This window comes from Sinocyclocheilus grahami, unplaced genomic scaffold, assembly GCF_001515645.1.
Source record: "Sinocyclocheilus grahami isolate Dianchi unplaced genomic scaffold, SAMN03320097.WGS_v1.1 scaffold1598.1, whole genome shotgun sequence".
NCBI classification, from domain to species: domain Eukaryota; kingdom Metazoa; phylum Chordata; class Actinopteri; order Cypriniformes; family Cyprinidae; genus Sinocyclocheilus; species Sinocyclocheilus grahami.
This window is the reverse complement of record NW_015506777.1, coordinates 183,692-194,733: the sequence shown is the minus strand read 5'-3', so window position 1 is coordinate 194,733 and position 11,042 is coordinate 183,692. Positions and strand designations below refer to the sequence as shown.

The 11,042-nt window shown below is 45.5% G+C and overlaps 1 protein-coding gene and 1 pseudogene across 1 annotated transcript in view; one reads left to right on the top strand and one right to left on the bottom strand.

Annotated features, from left to right (window-relative positions):
- Positions 1-488: 488 nt before the first annotated feature.
- Positions 489-6,697, bottom strand: LOC107571471 (uncharacterized; annotated as a pseudogene).
- A 415-nt stretch (positions 6,698-7,112) lies between these two features.
- Positions 7,113-11,042, top strand: part of plrdgb (PITP-less RdgB-like protein) — a 112,709-nt gene continuing 108,779 nt past the window's right edge. Inside the window, exons 1-3 of the mRNA XM_016257796.1 lie at positions 7,113-7,330; positions 7,980-7,991; positions 9,937-10,184. Coding sequence (XP_016113282.1) covers positions 7,113-7,330; positions 7,980-7,991; positions 9,937-10,184 — 478 coding nt within the window. The remainder of the gene's footprint in view (positions 7,331-7,979; positions 7,992-9,936; positions 10,185-11,042) is intronic.

The following is an 11,042-nucleotide window of genomic DNA, read 5'->3' as shown; positions in this document are numbered from 1 at the left end:
CTGTTTGCTGCTCACAATTCGAAGTCAATGAATGTGTGAACCCTTGCTACATTTTGCTAAATTACTGCTAGCACTGCACAAAGAAGGACAGTTTATTCTTCCGTGGCCAGGAAAATCATAGATCCTCGAATAAATAAACCATTATATTGTCTGCTCGGTGGACGGATAGATCAAATAATTGTAATATTGATTCTGCTACAGTTAATTCGAAGATATAATCTAAATATTTATTATTGATTTTAACCAGTTATAGTTAGTCATAAATATTTCCCTTTTTTCTATAAAAAACTCTACACCCCTTACAAATGGGACGTAACACAACCATACTATTCCATTCACAATGGTTCTTAAAATGACTGTTATTTCAACTTCATGAACTGCATAACATTTAAACATGAGAACATTACTTTCAGTATTTATACTTTCAGTATAATTTAACTGACATCCTTTTTCATGCTGTTTAGGCACTTCAGCTTTAACACTCATGTCTATGACATATCCATTACCTACACTCCACTGTTCAACACAGAGCAAAACTCTACACTAAATTCTGCATAGATGCTGTAGTCACTTGGCAGTTCAAGGTGTTGTGAACAAGTGTGGGCATTCGGTCTTCTTGAAAACTCATTAATTTCTGTAAATGTTACCTGAATCGTCTTAGAGAGAAATAAATCAGACCCTGTGCAGTATCTGAGAAAAAAAACCAAGCTCCTTCTGGTCTCTCTCCCTAACAAACTGCAAAGGATGATTTGATAGTTGTTTCAGAAGGGGACATCATTTGTGGGAACTTGAGGGATTTTGCCACATTTCTTGCCTTTTGGTTGAAGATTTTCAGTTATCTTGTCCAGACTTTCTGCTGTCATGTTTTCACCAACAGATCGCAGAATGGGTCACCAGCATTTTATTATGTACAGTAGGCTGGTTGTTGCACCATCTCTTTATGTGCAATTTCATCCAGAATTTTCTGGAGATTGTTTTGATTTGGAAGCACTGTGCAGCTGTGACTGCTGAGTACACTGAGGACTTCATCCATGTCAGCACTTTGGAAGTCCTGGAGTGCTTCACTTAAAATATCCTTCTCTTTTGAACTAATGTAATTGAAAAACACCTCCATTAGACTGGTTTCTGGTGAAGGAAGGGACAGTGCTTCTTTTTGAAAAGGCGGTGCCGGCTGAATTGGCAAGTAACCAAAGCGCACACATCCAATGGCAAAAATCCGCGCAACAGCTTTCCACTCTCTTTCTTGGTAAGCGTGATGCAGAGTAGGTATCTTGTAAGTTGTTCCACAGGTTCTTGTTGCATAAAATGTGTCCCAGAATTCAGTAAGACTGTCCTGGAACACTCCATCGCCGACGCCAGCTTCCTCCTCACCATTTTCGAGTACACATTTAATTGTTACATTGGCATGTAGAATGTTTTTGACTGAGAAAACCTTAATCATATCATTCACACAGTGAATTCTGCGAATCAGTATTGTTTCGATAAATGTTTCGTTCCCCGCACAATCAACATATACAGGTGAGTATACAAGTGTGTCAGAGACAATGTCAAAAGATGTGTTCACATCATTACCCAGGAACACCACTTTATCATCAGAAGACTGGAGTACATTGTCACTTGAGCTGACAGGTGTAAAAGGCAGAGAGTGCAAAGTTTGACTTCTGTTGTGATTGTTACATCCTGAAGCACATGGAGTTACGTCTGATGTGGAAGTAAGCCGGGATCTCTTTAGAGTCAAATTCGTGTCAGTTTCATCACTCTGATCAGAATCCTGATCTTTCAGTCTTGTGCACACATACAGTCTAAGAAGTCGGTAACTTGTTGCCTTGTACAAGCTGCCAACTGTGATCTTCTCGAGTGGTTCTTCAGAGCCAGTGACACAGAGCATAAAGTTGAAATCGTCAGCATTCCCTTTTACTGATTGACCATTAGGGGGGGAAAAAAAGGGTTTCTCCCGATATTCAGAACATTTGACACTGTCTTTTTTTAACAACAATTTCTTGTGTTCCACCTCCATTGGGTCTTCTAACTTGTTTGTAGCTGCTATCTTGAAAGTTCATCCAGCCAAGTTCAATTTTCCTTGTCTTGCTTGCAGCATTCTTTTCAATTCAATTCAAGTTTATTTGTAAAACGCACTGGATAGCTAGGCAATCAGAGCACACCTCGCTTTTCAGACCGATGAACTTTGAACTTTGTAAAAATCAACGCGTTTCAGAAAGGCGGCGCATAGAGGAGAAACAATAATGTACATTATGTGGAAAATAATGTTTGAACCTTAAAAGGTTTGAACCTTAAACCGCATAAACACATTTCATTACACCAAATACACAAAATAATGTTATTTGTAGCAACATCATATGACCCCTTCAAATGAACTATGATTTTTAAGCTTCTGGGGCCTGAAATGGAGGGATTTTTGTTGATAATTCAATTGAAATACAATTAAAATTTTGTTGGTACATAGGCAATATATTAGTGTTCTAAGAATCTTTTAGTAATTTTGCATTAACACTCAATCGAGTTCCATATGCAAATTACCATGCCGTAAAACTCTCCAGTATTTCCAACCTCCCGCTTGGAATTTCAGCCTTTCTCATTGGACAAGCCCATCCTGAGAGGCGTGAATCTTCTCAGACCTTAAAGGCCTCACATCAGTGACCCGCCTTCAGTCTGTGGTTCAGTTAGATTCTGAGAAGATGAGGATGTGAGCTAGAACGCTTCTAAGGACAACCTAAGTTTGTGCCAGGCCTTGTGCCTAGTCTTTCCACTCATCAAGATCCTCTGACTCAAAATGGTTAGTTCTCATCACCTAACTTCAGCCAACTTACTGGAGCCCCAAAGAGCATCAGGACTCTCTTTCAAACAGGCGAGACGTGCAAGTATCAAACTTAGTCTTATTAATTGATACATTAAGTATCATTTGCACCTTTTACAAAGGTGTGTTTGAACTAAGAAACTGAAGTTTCCTTCAGGCTGTAGATCTGCTGAATACCAAATGGTACTATAGCTTCAAGTTTTTATTTCTCTTCTATTTACTGCTGAAGTTTTAACCCTTTTTCCTATGCCAACTGTATGCGTGTGTGTTTGTATGTGTATGTTAGACTAGTTTAAGTGTTTATGTAGTTGCCAGGCCTTGTGCCTAGTCTTTCCACTCATCAAGATCCTCTGACTCAAAATGGTTAGTTCTCATCACCTAACTTCAGCCAACTTACTGGAGCCCCAAAGAGCATCAGGACTCTCTTTCAAACAGGCGAGACGTGCAAGTATCAAACTTAGTCTTATTAATTGATACATTAAGTATCATTTGCACCTTTTACAAAGGTGTGTTTGAACTAAGAAACTGAAGTTTCCTTCAGGCTGTAGATCTGCTGAATACCAAATGGTACTATAGCTTCAAGTTTTTATTTCTCTTCTATTTACTGCTGAAGTTTTAACCCTTTTTCCTATGCCAACTGTATGCGTGTGTGTTTGTATGTGTATGTTAGACTAGTTTAAGTGTTTATGTAGTTAATAAAGTCTTACTTGTATCACACTTGAGGTTGTTCATTGTTTGGTCATAACTGGAGTCCCTAATCATGCAGATTTTTGCTACATCCTCGGAGTAGTATTGTACAGTAAGAAAGTTATTTTCCTTAACCAGAAAATTAACATTCTTAGAATTGACAGACAGTTGACACTGAGAGGTCAAGTAAATACTTACAGCAGATCTAAATATTTATAATTGGTAATTTGCATATGGAATAGCTCAAAGGGTTCATATTTCCCCTTTGAGCTGATTCGCTACAAAGGGGATGATAAGAGTATAGTAAAGTATAGTCAAGTTATGTTTATCACAGATTCCCCTTCAGGAACTCGAGCTGCGTCGGAAACGCTATTGGAACGCCCCCAGCGTGACCATACTCTGAATCACATGTGTAATCAGTCCAATGGAAGGGCGAGATGTCATAGGCGGGTGACGTAGAGAACAGGAAGTTATAAAAGTGAGGTGGAAACGGCATCAGGTTTCTGTCATTCAACGAAGCGATCTGTGTTCTGTCAGTCACATTTTATGTTCTGTGAGTCTTATTTACTGTTGTTTGTCAAGTTGCACGATCAGTACATATATGCTCAGTATGGCAAAAAAGGCTGAGGGTAAAATAAAGCATCTGGGCGAAAGCAGATCATGTTATAAGCTGTGTGTTCCTCTATGTCCACGCTACATCACGGGCGGGGATTCACACATTCTGAGTGTGGTCTACTTGGGAGCGAAGCACGCTGAGTCGGCTCTCGTGGGGTTTGCAGATGGATCTGGTGGAGGGAATGGAGACGGGCGAGTCCCTATCTTCTTCCTCACCCACCAGATCCGCCCGTTCTCTGGGATCGGAAGCCCTTTTTTAACAACAATTTCTTGTGTTCCACCTCCATTGGGTCTTCTAACTTGTTTGTAGCTGCTATCTTGAAAGTTCATCCAGCCAAGTTCAATTTTCCTTGTCTTGCTTGCAGCATTCTTTTCAATTCAATTCAAGTTTATTTGTAAAACGCACTGGATAGCTAGGCAATCAGAGCACACCTCGCTTTTCAGACCGATGAACTTTGAACTTTGTAAAAATCAACGCGTTTCAGAAAGGCGGCGCATAGAGGAGAAACAATAATGTACATTATGTGGAAAATAATGTTTGAACCTTAAAAGGTTTGAACCTTAAACCGCATAAACACATTTCATTACACCAAATACACAAAATAATGTTATTTGTAGCAACATCATATGACCCCTTCAAATGAACTATGATTTTTAAGCTTCTGGGGCCTGAAATGGAGGGATTTTTGTTGATAATTCAATTGAAATACAATTAAAATTTTGTTGGTACATAGGCAATATATTAGTGTTCTAAGAATCTTTTAGTAATTTTGCATTAACACTCAATCGAGTTCCATATGCAAATTACCATGCCGTAAAACTCTCCAGTATTTCCAACCTCCCGCTTGGAATTTCAGCCTTTCTCATTGGACAAGCCCATCCTGAGAGGCGTGAATCTTCTCAGACCTTAAAGGCCTCACATCAGTGACCCGCCTTCAGTCTGTGGTTCAGTTAGATTCTGAGAAGATGAGGATGTGAGCTAGAACGCTTCTAAGGACAACCTAAGTTTGTGCCAGGCCTTGTGCCTAGTCTTTCCACTCATCAAGATCCTCTGACTCAAAATGGTTAGTTCTCATCACCTAACTTCAGCCAACTTACTGGAGCCCCAAAGAGCATCAGGACTCTCTTTCAAACAGGCGAGACGTGCAAGTATCAAACTTAGTCTTATTAATTGATACATTAAGTATCATTTGCACCTTTTACAAAGGTGTGTTTGAACTAAGAAACTGAAGTTTCCTTCAGGCTGTAGATCTGCTGAATACCAAATGGTACTATAGCTTCAAGTTTTTATTTCTCTTCTATTTACTGCTGAAGTTTTAACCCTTTTTCCTATGCCAACTGTATGCGTGTGTGTTTGTATGTGTATGTTAGACTAGTTTAAGTGTTTATGTAGTTAATAAAGTCTTACTTGTATCACACTTGAGGTTGTTCATTGTTTGGTCATAACTGGAGTCCCTAATCATGCAGATTTTTGCTACATCCTCGGAGTAGTATTGTACAGTAAGAAAGTTATTTTCCTTAACCAGAAAATTAACATTCTTAGAATTGACAGACAGTTGACACTGAGAGGTCAAGTAAATACTTACAGCAGATCTAAATATTTATAATTGGTAATTTGCATATGGAATAGCTCAAAGGGTTCATATTTCCCCTTTGAGCTGATTCGCTACAAAGGGGATGATAAGAGTATAGTAAAGTATAGTCAAGTTATGTTTATCACAGATTCCCCTTCAGGAACTCGAGCTGCGTCGGAAACGCTATTGGAACGCCCCCAGCGTGACCATACTCTGAATCACATGTGTAATCAGTCCAATGGAAGGGCGAGATGTCATAGGCGGGTGACGTAGAGACCAGGAAGTTATAAAAGCACGTGAGGTGGAAACGGCATCAGGTTTCTGTCATTCAACGAAGCGATCTGTGTTCTGTCAGTCACATTTTATGTTCTGTGAGTCTTATTTACTGTTGTTTGTCAAGTTGCACGATCAGTACATATATGCTCAGTATGGCAAAAAAGGCTGAGGGTAAAATAAAGCATCTGGGCGAAAGCAGATCATGTTATAAGCTGTGTGTTCCTCTATGTCCACGCTACATCACGGGCGGGGATTCACACATTCTGAGTGTGGTCTACTTGGGAGCGAAGCACGCTGAGTCGGCTCTCGTGGGGTTTGCAGATGGATCTGGTGGAGGGAATGGAGACGGGCGAGTCCCTATCTTCTTCCTCACCCACCAGATCCGCCCGTTCTCTGGGATCGGAAGCCCGTTCTGCGGTTTCTTCCCCCCGGGGAGCGGGCTCGGCACTCCACCTATCTTCCTCCGAGGAGGTTGATGTGGAGAGCATCGAGGATTCGCCCCCTCAGTCACCCCAGTATGAGGAGTTGTTGGATGTGGTTACTCGTCCGGTAGCTAAATTAAACATTGATTGGTCCGCCGAGAAACAGGCTGAACCGCAAAAGAGTAAACTAGATGAGCGGTTTCTGTGAACTAAGCCGCCACCTCCACTCCGGAGCCTGCCTTTTTTCCCCTGACCTTCACACGGGTGTCGAGGTCATGGGCGAAACCATTCTCGGCCTGCTTATTCATCCCGCCTCTGATTATTACGACAATCTGGCAGGGCTGGGTGAACGCGGTTATAGATCGATTCCCCCGGGTAGAACAGATGCTCGCGAGCTATCTGTCTCCCGACGCGGCATCATCTTTAAAGGCTCCGGTCTTGCCCTCCAAGCCGCTGCGAACCACTTCAGCGCTGGTGGGCAAGGGGTACACAGCAGCAGGTCAGGCTGGTGCGTGTTTGCACCCAATGGCTGTGTAGCAGGCATACCAAGCCGATCTACTAAAAGAACTAGATGAAGGCGAGGAAATAAAAGCAGATGATATTTCAGAACTGAGAACCGCTGATTTATCTCTCCGCACCACCAAGGAGACCGCCCGTGCCATTGGGCGGACCATAGCAGCTCTGGTGGCAGCGGTGAGACATTTATGGTTGACCCTGTCTGATATGAAGAAGAAAGACGGGGTCTTCCTCATGGACGCCCCACTTATGCCTTCTGGTCTGTTCGGCGGCGCCATCAATTCCGTCATCGACAGATACCAGGAGATTCGTAAACAGGCGGCGGCGTTCCAGTGGTTTCTTCCTCGCTGTTCTCTAGCTCTGGGGGCTGCTGGGCGGGAGCAGCCCTGGCCATGCACCAGCTCCTCATACAGGGAGGTTCAAAAGTTGAGCCCTCCAAGTCGGGGGCTTCCAAAGCGAGGCCCGATCTGAGGGTCGTGCTTCAGTCGAGGAAGCCCTCAACAAAGCGGTTCTGACAATCATGCTCAGGACCGCTGAGGGCAGCCCCTACTGGGGAAGAGCGGGGTGTACCGCATTACACGGTGTCCGTCTCTCTTCAGAGCCCTCAGGAGATCAGTCTGCTAACCCTGCCAGAGTTCCAGGGCGCAGCAGTCTCCAGTGAGCACACATCTCAGTGTCTTCCGCCCGGAAACGTAGCAGAGCTGAGATGCTTGCCACCCCTTCGGGGGTCTCTAGAGCAGTTAGTTCCACATTGGTGGGTTCCGAGCAGGCTCTGATATTAGAACAGAAAGTAAACACTCTCTTGAGGAAGGAGGCCATCGAGGTGGTCCCTCCTCATGACAGAGAGTCCGGGAGAGTTCAGAGAGTTCTACAGCAGGTACTTCATCTTTCCAAAGAAGGATGGAGGGTTGCGTCCATTTTAGATCTGTGTCAGTTAAACCGATCAGTAATGCGACTAAAGTTCAAGATGCTCACTGTCAAGCAGGTCGTGTCTCAGATCAGGTCCGAGGACTGGTTTGTCACGATAGATCTAAAAGATTCTTATTTCCATGTCTCCATCCTTCCCACTCACAGGAAGTTCCTGAGGTAAGCTTTCATGGGCGAAGCTTACCAATATCGAGTTCTTCCTTTCGGCCTAGCACTCTCACCCCGCACTTTCACGAAGTGTGTGGATGCTGCTCTAGTTCCACTGCGACTCCAGGGCAAAGGCATACTAAATTATATCGACGATTGGTTGATTTTGGCTCAATCAGAGCAGATGGTGGTTCGACATCGAGATGACGTTCTCGCCCATATGAAAAGGTTGGGGTTGAGACTAAACACCAAGAAAAGTGTGTTTTCTCCATTACAGAGGACCACTGATCTGGGAGTGATGTGGGATTCGACCCCGATGCAGGCACGATTGTCCCCTGCTCGGATCGAGTCGATCCTCACTGCAGTCGCGAGAGTCAGAGAAGGCCAGTCACTCACTGTCAAGCAGTTTCAGAAACTATTGGGTTTGATGGCAGCTGCGTCCAACGTGATACCTTTTGGCCTGCTGTACATGAGACTCCTACAGTGGTGGCTCAAGACCAAAGGGTTCTCCCCGAGGGGAAACCCGCTTCGCATGATCAAGGTCACGCGGCGATGCCTATGTGCCTTGGACATGTGGAGGAAACCTTGGTTCGTGTCTCATGGCGCAGTGCTCGGAGCTCCGTAACGCTAGCGACAAATGCGTCCCTCACTGGCTGGGGTGCGATCATGAGTGGGCACCCTGCCGTGGTCTGTGGAGCGATCGCCATCTAACCTGGCACATCAACTGCCTGGAGATGCTGGCCGTATTTCGAGCTTTGAAGCACTTCCTCCCGGACCTAAGAGATCGCCATGTGCTGGTGCGCACTGACAACACAGCGGTGGTCTCTTATATCAACCACCAGGGAGGTCTGCGTTTGCGCCCTTTGTACAAGCTGGCGCACCAGATCCTTGTGTGGTCCCAGGGCAAAATCCTTTCATTGAGAGCAGTACATATTCCTTGGCATCTGAATTTGGGAGCAGACATCCTGTCGAGGCAGGGGCCGAGGCCCGGGGAATGGAGACTTCACCCCGAGGTGGTGAAGCAGACAAGGAGAAGTTTTGGCCAGGCTCAGGTGGACCTGTTTGCGACTCGAGAGACATCGCATTGTCCCCTCTGGTCCTCTCTGACTCATCCAGCTCCACTGGGGCTGGATGCCATGGTACAGACGTGGCCGAGGCTTCGTCTGTACACCTTTCCCCCGATCGCTCTGCTCCGGGGAGTTCTGAAGGGAGTGCGCCAGGACGGGGTCCGTCTGCTGCTAGTAGTTAGTAGCGGCCGGGCTGAGTATGATTCTCGGACCTGATTTCCCTTCTCGGCGGCTCTCCATGGGAGATTCCCATCAGGAGGGATCTCCTCTCACAGGCGAAGGGTACGATTCTCCACCCCCACCCGGAGCTGTGGAAGTTACGGGTGTGGCCTCTGAGGGGGCACAACTTGTAGCTTCCGGTCTCTCAACCGAGGTTGTTGAGACATCCTCCAATCCAGAGCTCCCTCTACGAGGAAACTGTATGCTTGAAGTGGAAACTTTTCACTTCTTGGTGCGGAGATCGCCAGCTGGACCCAGTTAATTGCCCGGTTGGTACAGTACTGGAGTTCCTGCAGGCCCGTCTCTCTGCAGGTTGACCCACTCCAGCCAGTCAGTGGGCAGACACCCCCTAGTTACACGTTTCCTCCGCGGTGCGCTGAGGCTGAGGCCCCCATTACGATCTCACGTCCCCACATGGGACCTGGTTGTGGTGCTAGAAGCTCTTTGTAAGTCTCCATTCGAGCCTATTGAAGAAATTTCTGATCGCTATCTGACAATTAAGCCTGCCCTTCTTCTGGCTATTACCTCTCTAAAAAGAGTTGGGGATCTTCAGGCCCTCTCAGTGGCCCCTTCTTATCTGGACTTTGCGCCCGACATGGCCAAAGTGTTTCTCTACCCTCTGTTACACCACAGCCTATCGTGCTACAGGCCTTTTGTCCTCCTCCCTTCAGGGAGCCTGACCAACAGAAGCTTAACTGCACAGAGCTACATCCACAGAGCTGCCCTGTGGAGAAGGCGGACCAACTGTTTGTATGCTATGGTCCCCATAATAGGGGTCTCCCTACTATGAAGCAGACCCTCAGTCGGTGGATAGTTGATGCCAGTACTATTGCCTACGAGTCCTCTGATCTCCCCTCTCCTTTGGGGATCAAGGTTCATTCGACCCGAGGTATGGCTGCCTCCAAGGCCTTCTTAGCAGGTGTGTCTATGCAAGACATCTGCAATGCAGCGGGATGGTCCACGCCCCTCATATTTGTCAGATTCTATGACTTCTATGACCACTCCTGGCTCTTCTGTTCTCTCGTCTTAGCTGTGCTCTTTCACACTAGACAGGGATTTGCAAGTCTGGCAATGTGGGTATTCTCGTTCCCAAAGCGTTCCCGACGCAGCTCGAGTTCCTGAAGGGGAACGTCTCCAGGTTACGTATGTAACCGTGGTTCCCCGAAGGGAACGAGACGCTGCGTCTCAGGGCCATACTTCCAGTGCTTTCTTCATTCCTTGAAGCTGACGCCGGTTCCACCTCATGCGCTTTTGTAGCTTCCTGGTCGCTACGTCACCCGCCTATGACGTCTCGCCCTTCCATTGGACTGATTACACATGTGATTCACAGTGTGGTCACGCTGGGGCATTCCCCATAGCGTTTCTGACACAGCGTCTCGTTCCCTTCGGGGAACCATGGTTACAGTGGGGAAAAAAAGTATTTAGTCAGCCACCAATTGTGCAAGTTCTCCCACTTAAAAAGATGAGAGAGGCCTGTCATTTTCATCATAGGTATACCTCAACTATGAGAGACAAAATGAGAAAAAAAATCCAGAAAATCACATTGTAGGATTTTTAAAGAATTTATTTGCAAATTATGGTGGAAAATAAGTATTTGGTCAATAACAAAATTTCATCTCAATACTTTGTTATATACCCTTTGGTGGCAATGACAGAGGTCAAACGTTTGCTGTAAGTCTTCACAAGGTTTTCACACACAGTTGCTGGTATTTTGGCCCATTCCTCCATCCAGATCTCCTCTAGAGCAGTAATGTTTTGGGGCTATCGCTGGGCAACA